We start from the raw sequence: 25,264 nt of genomic DNA on the forward strand, positions 1-25,264 counted from the left end.
TTACTGGTAGCACTGGATTTGATCTTTGCCCTAAGGCCATTTCTTATTTTGAGTGGTTTTAAGGTTAGCTACTGAAAAGAGGAATTGTGTTGTTTTTTTAAAAAATTTTTTAACCTACTTAGTCCAACTTATTTATATTTCCTCTAAATTTTTCTTAAGAAGGAACCAAACAGTTCCTTTTTTGATTCATCTCACTACTCCTGTATTTTATTATAGGCAGCTAAAAACAAGCCAGTTGGTGCTTTCAGCATTCTTCTTGGAATTCTCCTTAGTTGGGTCCATGAGTTCATTAAGTACCCTATCTGTCTTCCACGTTACTATATGAAATGTGTCTGCTGCTTTTTCTTAGGTCTCCATTTCTTCGGCTACCAATAACATTTCTGTACTGTTTTTCAAATCTTGACTCACGGTCTTCCAGCTGTTGTCTACCACCTGGACCCAAAACCAGTACGTATTTTGAGTTTTTGCTACAGCAGAGCCCCATTTTTGATACCAAATACTGTTTTGGTTATCTATGGTTGCTACAAAAAGTAATTAATAATGTCACAGTTTAATGGCTTTAAACAAGTATTTTCTCATGCACGGTCTTACAGTTTGGCCAGAGTTTGGTAGGAATGGCTTGTCTCTGATCTGTGTGTTGTCAGTTTGAGTGGCTCGATTAGATTTATTTCCAAGATACCTCAATTACATGACTGTCAAGTTGGTCCTAACACCTAAGAATTTAGTTGGGGCTGTCAACTGGGGCCTTAATTCTCCTCCACACGGCCCTTTCTGATGCATGTTTCTTTTTGGACTTTCACACAACTTGGCAGCTAGACTCCAAAAAGCAGGAAGCAGAAGTTGCCATGCCTCTAGCTAGGTGCAGGAGCATATGCCTATAATCCCAGCTACCCAGGAGGCTGAAGTGGATGGATCACTTGAGGCGAGCCAGGGTAACATAGTGAGACCCTGTTTCTAGTTAGAAAAACAAAAAAGAAGTTGCCTGGTCTCTTAAAGATTAAGCTCACAATTGGCACACAGTGGAATTTCTGGTCTTTTCTGCTGTACAAAGCAGTCATATACCTAGCTTAGATTCAAGGAGGTGGAGAGATAGACTCCATATCTTAGTGGGGGTAGTGACAGGACGTGTGGCTGTCATTAATCCACTGTAATCTGTTAGCTGTTTTTCTTTAACAGTACTGAAATGACACTCTTATCTTAAGGTTATGAGTTGGTGAAAAGTAATTGTTTACTACTTGAGAAACTTGAAGATCTGGCCAGGCATGGTGGCTCGCGCTTTTAATCCCAGCACTTTGGGAGGTCCAAGCGGGTGGATCACCTGAGGTGAGGAGTTCAAGACCAGTCTGGCCAACATGACAAAACCCCATCTCTACTAAAAGTACAAAAATTAGCTGGGTGTGTTGGCGGGGGGCCTGTAATCCCAGCTACTCAGGAGGCTGAGGCAGGAGAATCACTTGAACCCAGGAGGCGGAGGTTGCAGTGAGCCGAGATCACACCACTGCACTCCAGCCTGGGCAACAAGAGCGAGACTCAGAGACTTCGACTCAAACAAAAAAGCAAGCAAGAAAACCTTTCTATATAAAGAGCCTCTCTTATTATCAGTTTGTTGAAATTTTATTTTAATATGGAATGCTTCACGAATTTGCATGTCATCCTTGTATTCTTTTCTATGTCATTCCAATTTTAGTATATGTGCTGCCAAGTAAGCACTATTGAAAGAAATCTTAAATGGTATATTTCACAGATGGACAGAAGTCATTTTAAGTTTTTGCCAACAGAATAACACTCTCCAGCACCACCAGTTGTGTCAAGGTTTGTGTGTGACAGGGAAGTGTGAATGCATTTATACATCTTACTTGATCTTAATAGTGAAGTGCATTTTTTTTTTTTAAGTAAAGCTCACCTTATATACTGCTAAATGTAGAGAAATAGTCGCCTTCCACACACTCCCCTCCTCAAAATAGCAACCAGATGCTCTTTAAGAGTTGTGAACAATGAAAGGCATAATCTGGATGCATTGTAGAAATGATTGTGGTAAACCAAAGAGTGAATAATGGGATGACAGAAGTCCGGGCTTTCTATAACTTGGAACTTTTGTGTGCAGCTGTTTGCAGATTGGTAGGAGATGACAAAACAGATGGTAGAAGAGGTCGCCTCTGCCTTTGCTCATTCACCCTGTCATCTGTTAGGTTTGCCCTTACAGGATAGTAAATGGCTTCCTGAATTTGTTAAGCCGTTAGGCTTGTAAATTTCTCTCTCTCTAATATGGAGTTCTGTTTAGGGAAAAAAATATCAGATTAATGCTCTGTGACAATAGTGATTCAACAGAGTTTATATCTATCTTTCAGCTTTAAAATTCATAGAATCTGATTAGTATTAAGTCTTTGACCTTTATTTTTTATCTTATTGTACTTTTGATTTAATGCTTTTGTTTCTGGTTATGCCTTTTGTTGATAGCATCAGTAAGTTGTTGGTAAGTTCTGACATAACTTGAATATTTTTCTTCAATGTGATTGTGCTTTTTAGTGAGACAGAGTCTCACTCCTTTGCCCAGGCTGGGGAGTGGTTGCATGATCTTGGCTTTCACTGTAGCCTCCTTCTCTCAGGTTCAAGCAATTCTCATGCCTCAGCATCCTGAATAGCTGAAATTGGTGTCTATCACCACGCCTGGCTAATTTTTTGTATTTTTTATAGAGATGGGGTTTCACCATGTTGACCAAGCTGGTCTCAAACTACTGACCTCAGATGATCTGCCCACCTTGGCCTCGCAAAGTGCTGGGCTTACAGATGTGAGCCATCGTGCCTGGCCTTTTGTTAAGTATTGAAATAACTTGAATATTTTTTCTTCAATATGATTGTTTGTGAAAATGTTTGGGACAGCACAAGTTTCCCTTACTTTCTTATAGTTTTACTCTCCGACATCTGAGTAGTTTGCAAGTGTAACGTGTGCTTCCTCCTTTTTCTCTCTTCTTTGTTATTCCATTTATGTTTTAATCTTCCATCCTCCTCATACCTTACCAGGTCTGGTGGAGTGACTTATTTAGGAATGATCTTATGGGTAGTGTAGTTGAGGCATGATCCGTGACATATGAATCTGCATGAGGAATCCTTACAGCTATTTCTTGATATTCTCCATCCCAGTGTCAAACTTCCCTGGCATGATACCATTACCAACCGTTTCAACAATGATGCCCACGCTCTTGGTTTCCAGAGATTATTTCCTTCTGTATCTGGCCAAATTATAATTCTGTTTGCTTTGGGACAGGCTAGATACTTATTAATCCATCAAGCAGTTATTGTATGTGAACTAGTAAAATGTTAACTAGGAGACACAGAGGTGAACAGGAACTGTTCACTGTAACTGGCACCTTGGTCTTCAGATTTTTTTCACTGTCAGATTTGAAAAGCAGATGTGGTTTTCTCAAGGCTTGGAGTGTATACTTGTGCCATTTGAGGTCTCTGAGGTTTTTTGGTGTTCTTGCCTCACAAGTATACTTTAGTCATATTTAATAGGATCTTGTTTTATTTCCTACAAAATATGACTAAAGTATAGTCATATGACTAAACTTTTGTAAAACTTACTACATTCTATTCTATTTTTACTAGAGATAGGGTCTGTCTGTGTTGCCCAGGCTGGTCTCAAACTTAGCCTTAAGCAGTCCTCCTATCTCTGCCTCCCATGAGGTCTTACTATTTTAAACTCCTGTTGTTAAGAATATATTCTTGTATATAATTTTTAAATCATCCTTTATTTCTCCTGGGTAGGTAAGTAACTTTCTGATTATATTTCTTAATTAGCTTGCAGACCTCTCATTGCTGGGCTAATTAATTTTAATCCCCTAAAGATTTTTTTCATACATTTTACTTTTTCCTGTAGTTTTAGTAAATTGTCCAAATAGTTATATTCGTTTACTATTTAACAGAATTCTTTTTTTTCCCATTTGACCTTCTCTGCAGAAATCTAAGCAGAAAAATTTATAAAGCGTTATTATTTTTTCTTTTCTTTTTTTTGAGACTGGGTCTCACTTTGTCACCGAGGCTGGAGTGCAGTGGTGCAATCTTGGCTCACTGCAACCTCTGCCTTCTGAGTTTAAGTGATTCTCCTGCCTCAGCCTCTCAAGTAACTGGGACCACAGATGCGTGCCTCCACATCCAGCTAATTTTTTGTATTTTTTATAGAGACAGAGTCCTGCCTTATGGCTCAGCCTGGTCTCAAACTCCCAGGCCCAAGTGATCTGCCTGCCTCAGCCTCCCAAAGTGCTGAGATTACAGGTGCGAACCACCACACCCTGCCTGTAAAGTCTATTTTTCAGCATATTCTGCTTATTTGCCCCAGATGGATATATTTGTTTGTGGGTTGTTTTTTTTTTCTTCCTTGAGACGGGGTCTTGCTCTATTGCCCAGGTTGGAGTGTAGTGGCACCGTTATGGTTCACTATAGCCTTGATGTCCTGGACTCAAGTGATGCTCTCACCTAATACTCCCAAGTAGTTGGGACTGTAGGTGTGCCTAGCCATACCCAGCCAATTAAAAAAAAATTGCGTGTGTGTGTGTGTGTGTGTGTGTATGTGTGTATATGTGTAAATGGCATCTCCCTATGTTGCTTTGGCTGATTTTGAACTCCTGAGCTCAAGCACCTGTCTCAGCATCCCAAATTGCTGAGATTACAGGTGTAAGTCATGTGCCAAGCTTATGTTTGTGTTTTTCTTAATTTTTTTTTTCACTTTAATTAACCAGGATCATTTTGACTTCTAAAATCTGTTTGCACTGTCACTTTTTATTTTGGTAGCATTTAGAAGCTATTTCTATTTATCACTCAGGTTGTTTTTTAAAAAAGATATACCCATGAAAACTATAAAATCCTTATGAAAGGTCTAAATAAACTGAGGGGAGGGGGATGGAGCAGAGTAGGACTCTCTAGAAATTTCCCACATAGAAACTTCCATTTGAACAACTATTCACGTGGAAATATATTTTCCACAAGAGCTAAGAAAATCAAATGAGTGATGGCAGTACTTGGACACGTTCTTATATTACCTGCATCACTGCTTCTCCATCCCCAGGCAGTACAGTGTGAAGAGAGATATAGTTCACTTAGGGGAAATGGAGGAAGTGAGCACAGAATGTTACCTTGGGTCCCAACACTGGGCCTGCCACAGTAAAACCCACCATCAAGCCAGACCCCCACAGACCCATTATCCAGGCTGTACTGTAGACCTGCCCTGGCAGCAGTTGAGACCACACAGCCCCAGGATTTAGGCGTGTGGTGAACTCAGTCCTCAGCCCACACCACCACTAGGCTGACATCAGTGGCTCCAGGTTGCAGACAGGCCTCAATGACCCTGGTCTTCTATCCCTCCCCTAACCCTAACCCTGCTATAGCAGGCCCCATGCTTCTGGCACTGCCTTGCTGGCCATAGCTATACTGGGGTTCTGGAATGCCCCAGTGCTGTACCAGCTGCATCTTCCCTGGGCTCTGGCAGTCCTGTGCCGGCTGCAACTATCCCAGGATTTTGGTGCTCCCTAGCACTGTCCCTGCTGCAGGGCTTTCCCAGACAAAGCAAGTCTGTGAAGACTATGGTAAGTGCCTGTTTCTCCAAATGCACAGACATCGACCACAAGAATCAGGGAAACATGGCATCACCAAATGGACAAAATAAGATGCCAGTGAATGACACTAAAGAAAAAGAGATGTATGTACTGCCTTGTAAAGAATTCAAAATGACTGTTTTAAGGAAGCTTAGTGAACTTGCATAAAATACACAGAAACAAATTAATGTAATGAAGAAAATAGTAGGTGACCAGACTGAGAGAGATTGAAATAATAATTTTTTTTTTTTTTTTTTTTTTTTTTGAGACGGAGTTTCGCTCTTGTTGCCCAGGCTGGAGTGCAATGGCGCGATCTCGGCTCACCGCAACCTCCGCCTCCTGGGCTCAGGCAATTCTCCTGCCTCAGCCTCCTAAGTAGCTGGGATTACAGGCACGTGCCACCATGCCCAGCTAGTTTTTTGTATTTTTAGTAGAGACGGGGTTTCACCATGTTGACCAGAATGGTCTCGATCTCTCGACCTCGTGATCCACCCGCCTCGGCCTCCCAAAGTGCTGGGATTACAGGCTTGAGCCACCGCGCCCGGCGAAATAATAATTTTAAAGCAGCTATCCTAGAGGTAAAAAATAACAGTGAGTGAAATGAAAAATGCAATGGAGAGTATCAACAACATTTCTATCAGTCAGGAGAATCTGTAAACTCAACCACAGGTTATTTGAAAATATGGTCAGAGGAGAAAAAAAGAATGAAAAGTAATGAAAGCATATGGAATTCATGGCACAACATCAAAAGAACAAATGGTTGAGTCAGAAGTTCATGAAGGAGAAGATAAATAGAAAGGAGTAGAAAGCTTATTTAAACAAATAGTAGTATAAAACTTTCTAAACCTGGAGAAAGATAGAAATATTCAGGTTTAGGAAAAGTCAGAAGTCTGCAATCAGATTCAATCCAAGTAAGATTATCCCAATATACATTATAATCAAACTGTTGAAGATCAAAGATTAAAGAGAGGACACCCTGAAAGTAGCAAGGGGAAGAAGCAACATAAAGAAGTCCCAGCGTCGCTAGCAGCAGGCTTCTCAGCTGAAACACGTTAAGGGTGATATATTCAAAGTGCTAAGGGGGAAAAAATCATGGCAACCATAAATACTGTACCCAGCAGATCTATCCTTCACAAATGAAGAGACAGACTTTTCCAGACAAGCAAAAGCTTGGGGAGTTCACCACCACTGGACCTTTTTTTTTTTCCAAATGAGTAGGTCTTTTATTGCATCATTGAAGTATCACAAGTAAGTCTTAGGTATGATAGACATCTTGTTTCTGTAGCTGGACAACTCTAAGGTCTTACTCGTCAGCCTGCTGAACAGTTCCTTTTTCAGAGACATAGATACCATCCAAAAATTTCCGGATATCCTTGTTTTTAACTGTTGTAGCTTGCTGAATCAAAGCCGCTGAATTTGAAACAAGCTCAATGTCATTTCCTTCAAGGATTAATTCATCTTTCTGGGCTTGAGATACTGAACAAGCAACACCTGGTCTCATTCGAACCCTGCGGATGTATTTTTCACCCAAGAAATTTCGGATTTCAACAAGAGACCCATTCTCCTGGATAACGACGTTGATGGGGAAGTGAGCATACACAGACCTCATCTTGTAACGGAAGCCCAGCGTAACACCCTTGATCATGTTCTGTACATGACTACAAATAGTCCGAACAGTAGCCAGTTCCTTTCGGTTACCCCACCATTTGTCAACCCGGAGCCTCTTTTTTTTCTTTCCAAGAAGACTGAGTTCTACATTGATGTGATTGAAGTCCCTCTGCAGGGTTCCTCTGGGGCCCTTCACGATAACTGTGCGTCCCTTCAGAGTAATGTCGACATTTTCTGGAATGTCGACAGTCTGATTGCTGAGAATGGTCTTCATTCTCGCAGTAAACGCAGCAAAGCGGACCTTTTTTTTTTTAAAACACACACACACACACACACACACACACACACACACACACACACACAGTACTAAAGGGTGCTTTTCAAGCTCAAAGAAAAGTATGCTAATGAGTAACATGAAAATATGAAACATGAAAGTATAAAACTCACTGGTTAAAGGAAATACACAGTCAAATTTAGAATACTCAAATATGCCAGGTGTGGTGGCTCTCTCCTGTAATCTCAGCACAACACTTTTGGAGGCCAGGCAGCCTTTGAGGTGAGGAGTTCAAGACCAGCTTGGCCAACATGGTGAAACTCTGTCTCTACTAAAAATACAAAAATTAGCTGGGAGCAGTGTTGCATAACTGTAATCCCAAATACTCGGGAGGCAAAGGCATGAGAATCACTTCAACCTGGGAGGCAGTGGTTGCAGTGAGCTGAGATAGTGCCACTGTACTCCAGTCTAGGTGACAGAGTGAGACTCTCAAAAAAAAGAATACTCAAATACTGTGCTGGTATGTAAATTATATCTTTAGTATGTAAGTTACTATATCTTTAATATGAAAGTTAAAACACAAAAGGCAAAACTCCATCTCTCAAAAAAAAATTTAAAAGAGACGGCAGTGACTGAAGTAAATAAATGAAGTGACATACTGTATTCATGGATTGGAAGGCTCAATATGGTAAAGATCTCATTTATTCCAAATTTATATAAGGGTTTAAGACAATTCCTATAAGATTTCTAGCAAGATTTTTGTAGCTATACACAAGATGATTCTAAAGGTTTACATACAAAGACAAGGTAGTAGATTGGGCATGGTGGCTCACCCTGTAATCCCAGCACTTTGGCAGGCCAAGGCAGGCAGGTAGCTTGAGTCCAGGAATTTGAGGTCAGCCTGGGTAACGTGGGGAGACTTTGTTCTAGAAAAATGCAAAAGTTAGCCAGGTGTGGTGGCTGTAGTCCCAGCTACTCAGGAGGCTGAAGTGGAAACATTGCTTGACCCCAGGAGATTGAGGCTGCAGTGAGCCAAGATTGTGCCACTGTTCTCCAGCCTGGGTGACAGAATGAGACCCTCTCTGGAGGGAAAGAAAGGCAAAGTAACTATAATAGTTAACAGTTTTGAGAAAGAATAATGAGGCTGGGCATGGTGGTTCACGCCTGTAATCCCAGCACTTTGGAAGGCCAAGGTGGGCAGATCACCTGAGGTTTGGAGTTCAAGACCAGCCTGACTGACGTGGAGAAACCCTGTTTCTACTAAAAATACAAAATCAGCCAGGCGTGGTAGTGCATGCCTGTAATTCCAGCTACTTGGGAGGCCGAGGCAGGAGAATCACTTGAACCTAGGCGGCGGAGGTTGTGTTGACCCAAGACCATGCCATCACACTCCAGCCTGGGCAAAAGAGCGACATTTCATCTCAAAAAAAAAAAAAAAAAAAAAAAGAACAATGTATGTGGTATCACTCTACTCGCTTTTAGAATGTATTATGTCACTACAATCTTCAAGAGTGTGATACTAGAAGAGATAGACAAATAAAGCAAACAGAATATAGAACCCAGAAATAGGCATGTGCAAGTACAGTCAGCTGATCTTTGACAAAGGTGCAAAAATATTACAGTTGAGGAAGGATGATCTGTGTAACAAATGGTTATAGAGCAGTTGGATGCCCATGGACAAAAAAATAAAAACCCTTACATAAAAATGTGCTGAAATCAACCATTTATTAAAATGTTAAACATAAAACTGTAGTATTTTTTAAAGAAAATATAGGAGAAAATCTGATAAAGGGTTCTTAGCCATGACACCAAAAGCATAATCCTTAAAAATAATTGATCACTCAAATTTCATTGAGAGTAAAAGCTTTTGCCTTGTAAAAGTCTATGTTAAAAGGTAGAAAAGACAACATATAAATTGGGGGAAAAAACCACTTGGAAACTCTATATTTGACAAACATTCTATCTAGAATATATAAACAGACCTCAAAATTCAGTGGTAAAAAACTCAATTAGTTAGAAAATGGCAAACATAATAACATGTTTCACCATAAAGGATGTACAGAAGACAAAGGAGATAACCACATGCGAACACTTAGCATAGGACCTAGCAGTTATACTTCTGGGCATTTATTCCAGAGAAATGAAATGTTAGAGCCACACAAAAAGTTGTACATGAATGCTCATACCAGTTTTATTTGTAATAGCCAAAACTTATGAACAATGAATTTTTTTTTTTTTTTTTTTTGAGACAAAGTCTCGATCTGTCACCCAGACTGGAGTGTAGTGGCACGATTTCGTCTCACTGCAACCTCTGCCTCCCAGGTTCAATTTATTCTTCTGCCTCAGCCTCCCAAGTAGCTGTGATTACAGGTGTGCACCACCATGCATGGTATTTTCAATATTTCATCTCAAAAAAGATGACGGGGTTTCATCGTATTGACCAGGCTGGCCTCAAACTCTTGACCTCAGGTGATCCACCCCTCTTGACCTCCCAAAGTGCTGAGATTACAGGTGTGAGCCACCTTTCCCTGCCAAAATGTTCTTTAATTTATGAATAGCTAAACTACCTGTGGTACATTCACATAATAGAATTCTGTGCAGCAAGAAAAAGGAATGTGCGATTGGTACCTGCAAGAACTTGAATGACTGTTAAAGGCATTATGTGGAATGTAAAAAGGTAATCTCAGAAAGTCACATACTGTGTGATTCCATTTATATAACAAACATTCTGTAAATGGCAAAATGAGAGAGATGGGGAACAGGTTAGTAGTTGCCAAGTGTTAAGGATACTAGGGAGAAAGGCATTGGGCGCCACTAAAGGGGTAGTCCCAGGGAACTCTGTGGGAATGATTGTCAGTCTTTTAATTGTGGTAATGAATACACAAGTTTATACAAGTAATAAAGTGATATAAAATCAAACACATTGTACCAATGCAAGTGTTCTAGTTTGGATATTGTATTATAGTCTTACAAGATGTAATGATCAAAGGAAACTGGGTGAATGGTACACTGGACCTCTGTAATATTTTTGCAATTTCCTATGAGTCTATGAGTATTTCAAAATAAAAAGTTAAAAGTATATTCAGCCAAAAAAAAAAAAATATATATATATATATATATATATATATATATATTTTCAGACTTTAAATCTATGCTGTCTACTGGACACAGGTTGCTTTAAAAATGAATATTAGGCCAGGTGTAGTGGCTCCTGCCTGTATTCACAGCACTTCGGGAGGCTGAGGTGGGCAGATCACTTGAGGTCAGGAGTTCGAGACCAGCCTGACCAACATGGTGAAACCCTGTCTCTACTAAAAATACAAAAATTAGCTTGGTGTGGTCACATGCACTTGTATTGCCAGCTACTCGGGAGGCTGGGGTGGGAGGATCACTTGAACCTGGGAGGCAGAGGTTGCAGTGAGCCGAGATTGTGCACTCTAGCCTGGGTGACAGAGTGAGACTCTGTCTCAAAAGAAAAAACAAAAACAAACAAACAAAAAACCCAGAATATCTGAAATAAAGTTAATTTCAGTTCCTTGATCACATGAACCATGTTGCAAGTGTTCATGTGACCACCTTATTATATAGCAGAATTATACAACATTTCCATTATTGCATAAAGTTCAATTGGGCAGTGTGCTCTACGTAAACTCCTCTACTGTAGTGCCAGTTGTCACCCACAAATTTCTTAGAGAACAGTTTCAAACTTATAAATCAAAACAATAGTCTATACCAGTAAAATTAAATAGAATAAATTTAACATGTATTTTTTAAAAAGTGCCATAAATTTCGAGGCCACATTCTATATTTTAATAAGAAAAGGAAATATTTGCTTCATGTTTGATGTAGGAATAAGGTGTTTTTTCTTATCTGCCAAAGTAGTTGCTGTCTTTTTCCATAATCACAATATAGCATATTTAGGAGATAGGCAAAATAGAGAAGGATGAGTAGGGAGAAATTGCTATGAAAAATATTTTGAATATCCCATACTTCTTGTTTTCTATTTCTTAGTGACCAGCTTACCAATGGTAGCTTACCATTGCAGAGGAAGTGTGATTTAGCAACCATATCTTAAACCAAAATTCTATTTCTGGCTCGAAGTGAGCTTGAGGAAGTTACAAATGTATTCTCATTTGTACAGCAAATAAGCAAATTAAGATAAAAGCAACTGTTGCTGGGTGGACTGTAGGACTGCAAGATATGTTAGTCTAAAATGATCCCAGTATTCCAGATTATGTATAAAATGGTTTGCTTACAAGTAGATTAAATAGAGTTTTCAGGAATTATGCAAATAATCATATGAGGTAGAAAGAGCAACTTTACCAGACGTAAAAAATTTTAAGGCTTGAATTTGGGGGGAAAACACAAGAAAACAAAGACATAGGGTAAAAGTTTTTATTTCATCCCAGGTTAATTAATGATTTTGACAAACTTTGGGAGGATAAGCAGACGTTCTGCACTTTAGAGACCAGGTTTTGAAGTTAAATAGGTCAGGATTTGCCTTCCAGACCTGCCATTTACTATCTGAAAAGTTACATTCTCAGTTACAGAAGATATATAGATGGTCTCAGTCTTAACACCTAATAATGACTTTTTGTTAAAGTCATTCTTTTTTTTTTTTTTTTTTTTTTTGAGACGGAGTTTCGCTCTTGTTACCCAGGCTGGAGTGCAATGGCGCGATCTCGGCTCACCGCAACCTCCGCCTCCTGGGCTCAGGCAATTCTCCTGCCTCAGCCTCCTAAGTAGCTGGGATTACAGGCACGCGCCACCATGCCCAGCTAGTTTTTTGTATTTTTAGTAGAGACGGGGTTTCACCATGTTGACCAGGATGGTCTCGATCTCTCGACCTCATGATCCACCCACCTCGGCCTCCCAAAGTGCTGGGATTACAGGCTTGAGCCACCGCGCCCGGCCTTGTTAAGGTCATTCTAAGGAGAGCACATACTAAGTTAAGTATACAGCTATAATTACTGATAACAATCTTAATTTTATCAAGATACAGAATATAACGGTAGTGTTGGGAAAATATAGATAGCTTAGTGTATTATCCTTTTATGAGCTTTATTTTTAGACACGTGATAATTTTTTTGTGTGTGTGGGTGGGATACTAATTTTAGCTTGTAACAAATTGGTTAAAATCCAAGTTCCTATAGCCATTCTGAAATTAAAGCTTGTGTGAGTAAATTGATCAAGATCACTTGATTTAAAGCCAGTAGGGACAAATCTGTATTTTGTAAAATCTAGAAGGCAGTGCAGACAACTCAGAAAAATAGCACAATCACACATCCATGAGCATAATTCTATTTCAGTGTAATCCCTGCAAGACTTTTCTATGGCTAGATCCATATAATCTCTAAATGAATACTGAAAAGGTTTAGTTGATTGTAAAGATATGTAAATATCTGTAATAAAAATCTGTAATGTACAATGTCAAATCATCAGAAAAGATTCCATATAACTTTTCTTTTTCTTTGCCTTCCAAACTGCCAAAACATTGAAAAAGAGGTCAAGAACAAAGGCCAGAATACTCAGGATCCTTCTGGCCCTGGTTCACAGTAACAGTGCAGGAGAGTTCCAGTTTTAGCCTATAGCTCATTGGCATGTGGTCAGTTTGAAGTTTTCTGTAGTACTTTTCTGAGGTAGAGAGAGGGAACCAAAAATGCTGACATTGTCACTCCAGCCTGTGTTAGTCCCAGCACTTCCTGTGTAAAGCCAATCCTAACTCTAGAGGACACCCCCAGCCCTCAGCTGACCTGCATGAGGACGATGGCAGGAACTGGTGAAGTTTCGACCGCATTAGCCCTCAGATGGACGCCACCACATATATGAAAATACCATGTCTTATTACTATACCTTTCACTTCATAAAGATCAGCTTTTAAAGTTTATGAAAATTACATTCATTCACAGCAAGCAATTGTTTTGCAGGTAGGTTACTAGCTCTCAAAATCACCACTCCCTTTACAGTATTATACTAGATGATGGTGTGTTCAAGAAAGAGCTAATTATTTAGATGCATAATGCCTTGGAAATTACACCAAAAAAATCTGTTGGAAGCTCTGAAGTATACATTTCTTGTGTTCCTCATGTAGTATGGCTTTATCTTGACTGCCTTATCAGTCTTGGCCTCAATTTTCTTATCCACACAATGGGAGGATTTCTAAATGTCTTAAGACTTTATGGGCGAGGCGCGGTGGCTCAAGCCTGTAATCCCAACACTTTGGGAGGCCGAGGCGGGTGGATCACGAGGTCAAGAGATCAAGACCATCCTGGTCAACAAGGTGAAACCCCGTCTCTACTAAAAATACAAAAAAGTTAGCTGGGCATGGTGGTGCGTGCCTGTAATCCCAGCTACTCAGGAGGCTGAGGCAGGAGAATTGCCTGAACCCAGGAGGTGGAGGTTACGGTGAACCAAGATCGCGCCATTGCACTCCAGCCTGGGTAACGAGCGAAACTCCGTCTAAAAAAAAAAAAAAAAAAAAAAAAAAAGACTTTATGATGTTACTGTATTTCTCCGGGTAGTTTCCTCCATGCTTTCAACTTGGTTCATAAGCTACATCAGGTGTCTGTTTTACTATACCCATCAAAATTTCTGCACATACTTTCAAAGTGCTTTAAGGTAATACACAATTTTTAGTTTGTTATTCTTGTAGAAACATAATTTTAAGAAGTGATATTACAAAGTTGAGCTGAGTCTAAGTATTATGGTTTGATTCTGACTATAACATAAATATGACAGGAAAAGGGACGTGTGTTATGTAAATGTTGAATTTACATGGCGATTAATGTTTAGATATTTTGAAAAATCTGTTACGTGATCTGTTGACTAAAATATCCCTTTTTAGGCTGTGCATGGTGGCTCAGGCCTGTAATCCCAGCACTTTTGGAGGCTGAGGCAGGCGGATTACCTGAGGTCAGGAGTTTAAGACCAGCCTGCTTACATGGTGAAACCCTGCCTCTACTAAAAATACAAAAAACTAGCCAGGTGTGGTGGCGGGCACCTGTAATCTCACCTACTTGGGAGGCTGAGGCATGAGAATCACTTGAACACGGGAGGTGGAGGTTTCAGTGAGCTGAGATCACACCACTGCAGTCCAGACTGGGTGACAGAGAGAGACTATTTCAAAATAAATAAATAAATAAATAAATAAAAATCCTATTTTATTTTTTTAAGAAATCGTGCCTCACTCTGTTGCCCAGACCAAGGTACGGTGGTAATAATCATAGCTCACTGTGTAACCTCAATCTTTTGGACTCAAGTGATCCTCCTGCCTCAACCTCTTGAGTACCTGGGGGTACAGGCACATGCCGTAACACCCAGCTAAGTTTTTGAAATTTATTTTTGTAGAGATGGGGTCTCACCGTGTTACCTAGGTTGGTCTCAGACTTCTGGCCTCAAACATAAAACATTCATTTTAATTTATAATTTTAATTTATAGACATAATGAAGATGAGAAATTTGCCTAATCAGTGCCTTCTTTTTTAAAGCCTGATATGTTTTTGTAAAGAAATTACTTGGGATTGCTAGGTAACCTGCATATTCATTCCTGGAAAAAAATGGAAGGCCCTTGTTTTGGGAATATCGAGAGCTTACACACTATTCAGCATTGCTTGCACTATTTCTTACAATTTTCTGATGTCTGTTGAAAAAAATCCTGAGATTCTTTTAAGGTCTGTATTTAAAGGGAAGTTTGTTATAAGCCTAAATGCCATAAATGCAATAAAGCCATGTGCATTTGGCATCATACTTCCTAGTCCACCCAGTATTCTAGAGCTCTCTCAGTACATTTTGAAACACCTTCATGGAATTTTGAAATGCATTACTTGCGTAGTTCCTTGAGGCTGCATCACTGCTAGAAGAAGAGTTATGAAACAGATCTCTGTACTTCCCATTAGTTAGCTCTTTGTCATGTTGAACACTAGGTGCATATGTGTCCAGTGTCTAAGTACAGAATGTCTATAGTTTCTACCAACAAATTATGGATCCACATCCTGGCTCCAGAAGCAGGAAATAGGTTATTCAGAAGATTGCTGGATGTTATGAAAGGAATCTTTTATGGGGGGCTGTGAGTATTGTTTTACAATTGCCATTTCTGAAATATCTCAGGTTAAAACATTTGGATTTTTTCAATATGCAACGTATAAAATAGATGAAGTCACTGGTATTTCTCTTTGTTTACTATTAAATGATAATTTGTGCCATTACAGAAAAATTATTGTGGATTTTCTTTAGAGTAGTTCAGTGCTGTCGTTTTAGCACAAAGGTGTGTTTTTTCTTTCTTTCATGATCTAGGAACAATTACTTGAGGGAATGGCATTTCTCCCTGTGAGTTCCTAGCACAGCAGTGTTTCCTGAGAGGAGTGGAAGTGAGCTGTGCTTTAAGTGCAACCATCGTTGACCCTTGTCACCCCAGTCTTTTTTATTATAACCTCTTTCCTTCTACTTTTGTCACTTCTTTCTATTTCTAATATTGAAGGTTTATGCTTTACCCAGTTTCTTAAAACTTATTTGTACACCTAATATTCTCTTGGTCATCTGTTATCTGGGGATAACATCCAGGTCAGCTGAAGACTGGGGGTGTCTCCTACTTCTAAAACATTAGCAAGGTACATTGGTAATTCTCAGGTTTAAGTATTTCTTGAAATAACATTATCTGATTTATTGGGATCTGAAGTATAGTTGGCTTGACTAGATCTATCATTGTGGCTTAAGAGATCTTATAGTTTATTATTTTTAACTGAAAAATTATTTTAGGTAAATGTTTTATTCAGTAAAACATTTTAAATTTTAAACCAATATTTTTGTTGAGTAGGAAGGAGAAAAAAATTAACATCCAGATATAAGCTACTATAACATTTCGAGGTGTTTTTCCTCTTCGTATCTATTATTTTATGAAACTGAGGCTGTACTATATGTGGATTTGAATTACGCTTCTCCCTCTGACCTCTACCATGTGTCATCAAATTATTTCAGGTTACTAAAAATTCTCAGGAAATATCCATTTCAGTTGCTGAACACTATTCAGTTACAGGGTAGTGCCTTAATTAACACATCTACTATTATTAGATATTTAAAATTTTTCAAAATTTTGTTTTATAAATAGCCATGAGAAAAACATGAATTTGTAAGACTATCTTGCAAGGTCCCTTTGGTATGTGTGTGGAGGGACTCATTGTAGTTGTATTCTTGATTTTAAGATATCAATAATAGTTCAACCTTAGATTTTTTTTTTTTTTTTTTTTTTTTTTTTTGAGACGGAGTTTCGCTCTTGTTACCCAGGCTGGAGTGCAATGGCGCGATCTCGGCTCACCGCAACCTCCGCCTCCTGGGTTCAGGCAATTCTCCTGCCTCAGCCTCCTAAGTAGCTGGGATTACAGGCACGCGCCACCATGCCCAGCTAATTTTTTGTATTTTTAGTAGAGACGGGGTTTCACCATGTTGACCAGGATGGTCTCGATCTCTCGACCTCGTGATCCACCCGCCTCGGCCTCCCAAAGTGCTGGGATTACAGGCTTGAGCCACCGCGCCCGGCTTCAACCTTAGATTTTTAAGCACAAACATTGAATTAGGATTTTAAACAAATATGTTGGGCATATCTTTGTTTAAACTTATGAATATTACCCTTTTTAAACTTTTACTTCCATGTGACAGGTAGTGATGTGCTTGCCATTTTAAAATTTATATTATTATTATTATTGTTATTATTATTTTTTAAGAGACAGTCTTACTCTGTTGCCCAAGCTGGAGTACAGTGGCATGATCTCAGCTCACTGCAACCTCTGCCTCCTGGGTTTAAGTGATTCTCATGCCTCAGCCTCCCAAGAATTACAGGTGCATGCTACCATGCCCAGCTAATTTTTGTGTTTTTTGTAGAGATGGGATTTCACCATGCTGGCCAGGCTGGTCTCGAGCTCCTGACCTCAAGTGATCCTCCTGCTTTGCCCTCTCAAAGTTTTAGGATTGCAGGCATGAGCGCCATTCCTGGCCAATTTATATTATTTTTATATAAACAAAGTTTTGTCACTGTGTTGCCCAGGCTTGACTTGAACTCCTGGGCTCAAGCAGTCCTCCCACTCAGCCTCCTGAGAGCTGGAACTATGGGCAAGTACCACCACACCTGGCTTAGCCATTTTGAAAATGTGGATTCGTTGCTTTTTTCAGAGAGAGAAAGTGGAATGGAAGCCATAGAACTTAAACAGCTGGACCATTGAGAAAACTAATAGAGGACTTCAACTAAGGCAGGCCCTTCTATGTTCCAAGTCTCATATGAATGAAAACTAGATCCATGCATAGGAGATAAATCAAGCATGGGCTGTGAAAATGTTGGTAACTGGAAAAACACTAATTCAAAGCTTTTGGCCAGTTTTTCTTTGTTTTATCAGGTTATCAGTGGCCTGAGATTTTCCCATATAATTCAGCCACGGTGAGGGGGAAAAAGAGAGAGCGAGAGAGAGGGGGAGAGGGAGGGAGAGAAAAGCTTTTTGTTTTTGTGACATTGTAAAAAGTTTCTGTGTCACAGACTTGGACCAAGATGGTGTACTGACCTTTCTTGTGGAATGAATAGAACTGAGTTTAGAGTACTTTGAGTTACTTATAAATTCTTAAGTGCGCCTTCTATTTAAAACCTACAGTCATAAAGATAATAATAGAAGAGAAATCACTAGTGTAATATGATTGTACGGTCAGAATTTGGAAGTTTGAAGGCTTACCTTCAAGTAATTTTAGATCAGAAAATTTGAGGATTTTTTTTTTTTTTTTAATTTGACTTCAAGATCTCAGGGGAATTCCTTTTTTTATTTGCCCATTCTTTTTGTCCCCCTTGTTAGCATAGATGGTGTAATATAGGCAACAACTTGATTTTTTTGTTAAAAAATACATTATCTGATTTTTATTAAATCCCAGATACATGTTAATATTAAAAAATAAGTTGGCCATGGGCAGTGGCTCATGCCTGTAATCCCAGCACTTTGGGAGGCCAAGGCGGGCAGATCACAAGGTCAGAAGTTTGAGACCAGTCTTGCAAACCCCATCTCTACTAAAGTTACAAATAATTAGCCGGATGTGGTGGTGTACACCTGTAATCTCAGCTACTGGGGAGGCTGAGGCAGGACAATTGTGCCGTTGCACTCCAGCCTGGGTGACAGGGCAAGACTCCATCTCAAAAAAAAAAAAAGTGGAATTTATTACAAAACCTATGGTTTATTTTCTATGGTAAGCAATGAATATATTTATTTGTAAGATTAAAAGTAGACTCACAAATAATCTGAAAACCACAGCAGTACTAATTTTTTCCCCTTGTATTTGCTGTCATTTTCTTTCTTTCTTTTTAATTTTTTTATATTTCTTGCATCTCAGCCTGTCATACGCTTCTCTTCAGAGTGTGCGTGTAGTGCACAGAATTGTTCTGAGGATCAGCTTTGTAATTGAACCAACTGGACTCCTGTCCAGTAGTTTATACCCTTCTTGGCATCTCTCCTGCCCATTTGTTTAATCTTTCCAACTCATTTAATCCTCTGGCATTAGAGCTGACAGCTGCAGTTGCATATGGAGTTCATAAGGTAGCTGAATAATAAAATGTCATGACCCAGTTCTTGTATAGTTTCACTGACGACTAAATAGGCAACTCTTAATATTGAAGTGGGAATGATCAAGCTGTGTAATTTTCTTTGGAAGTTCACGTATATTCAGTGAATAGTTTTACTTCCTATGTCGTTCTGTAGCAGAAATGCTACAGACTTATTTGGCAGGTCAGGTGGAGCAATTTCTTGATTTTACAAGAAGAAAGTTTATGTATAAAAGGGATTGATGATTGATTGAGTGATATTGTGTCTGAGAACTTCTTGTCTTATTGCTTATTGAGCACCTATTAGACATAGTGCTTTGTGTTATGTACACATTATTCCTGATCCTAAGAAGAATCTTGTAAGATAGGTGATATGACCGTATTTTTCATGAAGAAAGCAAGCTCAATTAGGTTATCTTATTTATATAAAAAACCTAATCAAAACTTTGGCCCATTAAAAACATTTTTTTTTGGTCTTGTTGAGTTGTCTGAGTTCTTTGTATATTCTGTATTGTCAGAATTATGAGCTAAAAGTTTTTTTGGCCGGGCGCAGTGGCTCACGCCTGTAATCCCAGCACTTTGGGAGGCCAAGGCGGGTGGATCACGAGGTCAAGAGATCGAGACCATCCTGGTCAACATGGTGAAAACCCGTCTCTACTAAAAATACAAAAATTAGCTGGGCATGGTGGCGCGTGCCTGTAATCCCAGCTACTCGGGAGGCTGAGGCAGGAGAATTGCTTGAACCCAGGAGGAGGAGGTTACGGTGAGCCGAGATCGGGCCATTGCACTCCAGCCTGGGTAACAAGAGCGAAACTCCATCTCAAAAAAAAAAAAAAAAAAAAGTTTTTTTTTTTTTTTCCTCTAAGGCTTTCTTTCTTATACTTGGTATCCTTTGAACAGTGATGTCCACTTTCAGTCTCTTCCTGTATGGTTAGGTCTCTGTATCCTGTTTAAAAAACTTTGCCTACCTGAAGGTCATAAAGATATTTTCCTATAGTATTTCCAGAAGCTTTACTATTTTACCTTTCACATTTAGGTCTGTGATTCATCTGGAATTGATTTGAATGAATAATGAGAGACAGGAGTCAAGATTCATCTTTTCATCCCATTTGCCCACTATATTTCAGTGGCAACTTTGTAATCTCTACAGTTTTAACTATAAATTCTGACATTTGATATTTCTAGAATCTAAACTTCTCAGATTCTTTTTGTAGTTTTTCTTAAATTGTCTCAAGCATAGACTATGTTTTCTATTTTATCTCAGCTAGTACAGTGAGATAAAATAGAAAATATATGTTGTAGAAAAAGAGATTTTATCAGTCTTTTTCTTTTTGAGATGGAGTCTCGCTCTAATGCCCAGGCTGGAGTACAGTGGCACTATCTTGGCTCACTGCAGCCTTCGCCTCCTGCATTCAAGCAATTCTCCTGCCTCAGCCTCCTAAGTACCTGGGACTACAGGCACCTGCCACCACAGCCAGCTAATTTTTGTATTTTTTAGTAGAAGATGGGATTTCACCATGTTGTCCAGGCTGGTCTGGAATTCCTGACCTTGTGATCCACCCACCTCAGCCTCCTAAAGTGCTGGGATTACAGGCATGAGCTACCACGCCCAGCCTTATCAGTCTTTCTTAATGGATGACAGCAGCTGGGATGTATACATTCCTGCAGGGAAAGAAAAGGAAATGGCTTCACATTGCTGGATGGGAACAGTATATGTGTTGTTTCTGAGTAAAATCATCCTAGCTGCACTTTTCCCATAAATTTCTTTCTACTAAAAATCATGAAAGTTTGGATTGTAGTTCCTCTCACAGGATTGAAAGCAAGTATCAGAGGAGCCATCTATTCAAAACAGAGTTCTTCAACTGCAATAACCAGTGTGTTCTATATGTGCGCTAAGGTGTCTTTTCAGTCAGTCTACATCAGTTCACCAGAGTAGGGACCTTTCACCCCGCCTCATTTGTTTTGTTTCACTTACTCTTTTCAATGGCCTATTTTATTTTATTTATTTATTTTTGAGCCAGAGTCTTGCTCTGTCACCCAGGCTGGAAGTGCAGTGGCACGATCTCGGCTCACTGCAACCTAGGCCTCCTGGGTTTAAGCAATTCTTCTACCTCAGCCTCCCGAGTAACTGAGACTACAGGTGCACACCACCACACCCGGCTAATTTTTGTATCTTTAGTAGAGATGGTGTTTTACCATGCTGGCCAGGCTGGTCTCGAACTCCTGACCTCGTGATCCACCTGCCTTGGCCTACCAAAGTGCTGGGATTACTAGCGTGAGCCACTGCACTGGCTAATTTTATTTTTAAGTAAGCACTGAGATAAAGAATTCCATTGAAGACTTGCTTTTGGCCATTACAAAGAGTAATGGATGTTGGAATACCTTCTGCCAGTTAAAAAACTATGAAACGAGCTGGGTGTGGTGGCTCATGCCTTTAATCCCAGCACTTTGGGAGGCTGAGGTGAGTGGATCACAAGGTCAGGAGTTCAAGACTAGCCTCACCAACATGGTGAAACTCTGTCTTTACTAAAAATACAAAAATTAGCTGGGCGTGGTGGCGCGTGCCTGTAATCCCAGCTACACAAAAGGCTGAGGCAGAAGAACTTCTTTAACAAGGACCCAGGAGGCGGAGGTTGCAGTGAGCCAAGATTGCACCACTGCACTCCAGCCTGGACTACAGAGCGAGACTCTGTCTCAAAACAACAACAACAAAAACAAAAAAAAACAAAAAAAAACTATAAACTGGGAAAAATATGTAAGTGTTAAAGGAATATATTAAACACAAGTTATAAAGATGTAAGTCCACCTTAAGGAAAAAATTAAACTCTTAAGTAGAGAGAGAAAAGTCAAATAGCTCTACATGTACTAAAGAAGATGAATTTGCAATTTAAGATCTTCTAGTAAATAATGCTATGGTGCTGTCAGCCCAGGAACTACACTTTGAGAATCATTGTCATAGGCTTGGGAGGTCTACAAGCCTCTTTTAATTATCCGTGTGTGGTATGACATTCTTGGTAAATGTTTGTTGAATAGAATTGATTACGTGACATGGTACCAGGTACAGAAAGTCCCTTTCCTTGAAACACCTAATTCCTTTTAACCTTTTTTCCTTGGTAAGGAACTTTTGTCCTTCTCTCTAATGCATTTCAGAAAAATGTATATACCTGCTGATAAGGGAAAGAGTTCATTTCTTGTGTTTGTGAAACTATAGCTGAATAAGAATACCTCAGGGTTTCCTTGGTACATATACATCATGTCGAGTGTAATTGTGGGCTATAATGTTCCTAGGCATGCTACTTTAACTGAAAGTCATAAATCCTGTAGTTTTTTGAAAGTTAAACCAAAAGTAACACTGATCCTGTTTCTAGCAATGGTGATTTGTTATTTTGATCTGGGGCCAGTGGAAGGGTAGACTGGATTATCTCTGTGCGTGCCTTTGCCTTTTCCCTGGCATCACAGTTCCTTTAAATACTGTGTTGTCCATTTTTTAAAAGAAAATAACCGAATTATAGCATCCCAATTGCTTGTTAACATTCATGAGTTTTATCCAGCATGAATCACGATTCAGCTGATGGTTGAAAATTTGCTAAAGTGAACAGCATTTTGGAGACTATTAAAGGCCTTTTTAGAAAGTCAGCGACTCTGGACAATGAATTAGCTTAACCTGCAGGAGGTAACTGTACATCAGCTGGGAGGTCTTCTTTGAATCAGGTGGCAAGCCTTCCTGGGCAGAGTGTTTATTTAAAGAAACTTGAAATTAATGTATTGACATTTATTGGGCTGTTACAGAAATTAGGTTCATGAATAGCACCAAACTCTATGAAATAAAAGTTGGTTAAGTGGCTTAATTACACATCAAAGTCCCCTTTAAAACCCAACTACCTGCCTTGAGAAAATATGAAGCAGACTTTTTTTTTTTTTTGCTATATCAAGTGATACAGTGTTAGGTATAAGAAGCAGACTCTTCTGTTGAAATCATTTCATAAAATTTGTTACAGAGCACAATATTCAGAAAAACCCTAATCATGATACGTGTCACACAATAACTTTCAGAAATGCGCCAAATGCTGGTTGTGATTATGTCTATATAGTGGTTTTATAGTTTAATTTTCTTCTTTATATCAAAACAATTGAAATTAGTTGCAACTCATTTTAAATATACTTACAAATATGTTCAACAGAATGTATATTTGAAATTGCTATAGTTTATGATAAAAGTATTAGAGCAGGATGTAAAATAATGTATTTGTGATATAGTCATGTGTAGAGGTATATGACTGCATACCAAAATGATAGACAGGAGAAGATATCAACAGGGGTTATCTCTAGGTGATGGGAAAGAAACTACATCAGTTACATTTTTGCTTATTTCTCTTATAATTTTTTTAAATAAAATCTTAATTCCAAAGTTTTTTAAAAATGCAGTTGCAGCAAGCATAGGAATCAGTATTTCTTCGAGCTTTAGCAAAGGTGAAAAGCTGGTGCTGCCCCCATCTCAGGCAGCCTTGCTTTCCAAGAACAGACAATGAAGGTGGAACAGACTGTTAAGAGAATGTAGTTAGATGTTTATGGACTGGGGAGCTATTATGGACACCCAGGCCTATTGACTCTATTTCAGTTTCAAGGTGAAAACTCTGGTCTGAGCTCATTGCAGAGGGTTGGGATTTAGATGACTGCCAGATTTAGGTCACAAGGTAAAGTCTGGGTCACAGCCCGGAAGGTGGAAATCTAGTGTCAAAGTCACTGGGCAGTCAGTCAGTCACTGTCCAGCTACCTGGCAATATAGCAAAGAAATAGAGAGATACGGGAAGAAGGTTTTCGTTTTCTTTTCCTTAGTTTTTTTTTTTTTTTTTGAGATGGAGTTTCGCTCTTGCTACCCAGGCTGTAGTGCAATGGCGCGATCTCAGCTCACCGCAACCTCCGCCTCCTGGGTTCAGACAATTCTCCTGCCTCAGCCTCCCGAGTAGCTGGGATTACAGGCATGTACCACCCTGCCCAGCTAATTTTTGTATTTTTAGTAGAGATGGGGTTTCACCATGTTGACCAGGATGGTCTCGATCTCTTGACCTTGTGATCCACCCACCTCGGCCTCCCAAAATGCTGGGATTACAGGCGTGAGCCACCGCGCCCGGCCTTCCTTAGCTTTTTTAATGTTTCACCTGATTTCCAGTTTTGCTAAGGATAGAATTCTCTTTGAGGTTTCCTCAGAAAGCACAGAGAAAGTCGTGACCTCTCCAGGGTCTGCATTGTCTCCCAGGCTGTCAAGCCACTTCCCTTTGAGCCATTCTCTGTTGTCTTGGAGAAAATGTGGTAATCTGATGAGCCAGAGTCATTAGTCCCGGGACATAGGCTTCCTGCCTACCAGCTCATCAGGACTAGAAAACATTCTTGCTGCTTGATCTGCTTCAGAACTTGTCACCCACCTCCACTCCATTAGCTCAGATGTGTCTGTGACCCAGCTCCACGGGTAATTCCTGAATAACCAACAGTGGTATAGCCCAGGCTTAGTGTTACCTTCATTCCCAGCCATTTTTTATTTGTTCTTTCAACAAAGATTTAATGAGCACCCACTGCATGCCTGACACAAGATTTCTTGATAAACAAGACAAAGCCCCCTGCCCTTATGGATTGTGCCTTCTACAATAGGAGCCAGAAAGTAAAGTGAGTGAAAAACATTCAGTATAATGTTAGGCAATGATAGCTTAAACAACAAACAAGGATTAGAGTAGATAGAAAGTGACGGAGGCAGGAGTAGTGCCCCTATTTTTAATGGGGTGGTGGGGAAGGAAACACCTGAGGAAGTGGTTTTCAACAGATTTGAATGAAGTGCATTACAGAAACAAGAGGAAGATCTGGATGAAAATGTCTTAGGCAGAGGGAGCTGCAAATATAAAGGATCTGAAGCGGGAATGAACTTTGGTCATCTAACTTTGTCAGGGGAGTGTTTTTTAAGAGTTGGTCTAGCTATGTTGCCCAGGCTGGAGTGCAGTGGTGCAGTCAATGCAGCTTCAAATTCCTGTGCTCAAGCAATCCTCCCATCTCAACCTTGCGAGTAGCTAGGACTATAGGTGTGTGCCACCACACCTGGCTTATTTTATTTTTGTAGAGATGAGATCTCACTATGTTGTCCGGGCTAGTCTTGAACTCCTGGGCTCGCAGTCCTCCCTCCTTGGCCTCCCAAAGTGCTGGGATTTCGCAAAGAAGTGTTAAAATACCTACACAACTGTTCAT

General features: G+C 39.7%; 1 protein-coding gene and 2 pseudogenes across 4 annotated transcripts in view; 1 reads left to right on the plus strand and 2 right to left on the minus strand.

Moving 5' to 3' along the window:
• The window catches only part of FGD4 (FYVE, RhoGEF and PH domain containing 4), a 252,879-nt gene that overhangs the window by 62,720 nt on the left and 164,895 nt on the right, over nt 1-25,264 (plus strand). The window contains exon 1 of one of the 4 annotated variants that reach the window (XM_074403050.1): nt 12,282-15,535. The exons of the other annotated variants lie outside the window; for them this stretch is intronic. Within the exon in view, the coding sequence (XP_074259151.1) occupies nt 15,526-15,535 (10 nt within the window). The 5' untranslated portion in view covers nt 12,282-15,525. Of the gene's footprint in view, nt 1-12,281; nt 15,536-25,264 lie in introns of those variants that run through there. 4 annotated transcript variants of the gene reach the window in all.
• Nucleotides 1,619-1,710, minus strand: LOC120365168 (U6 spliceosomal RNA; annotated as a pseudogene).
• On the minus strand, nt 6,790-7,504 carry LOC101038525 (large ribosomal subunit protein uL6 pseudogene; annotated as a pseudogene).

Source organism: Saimiri boliviensis, chromosome 7, assembly GCF_048565385.1.
Source record: "Saimiri boliviensis isolate mSaiBol1 chromosome 7, mSaiBol1.pri, whole genome shotgun sequence".
NCBI lineage: Eukaryota > Metazoa > Chordata > Mammalia > Primates > Cebidae > Saimiri > Saimiri boliviensis.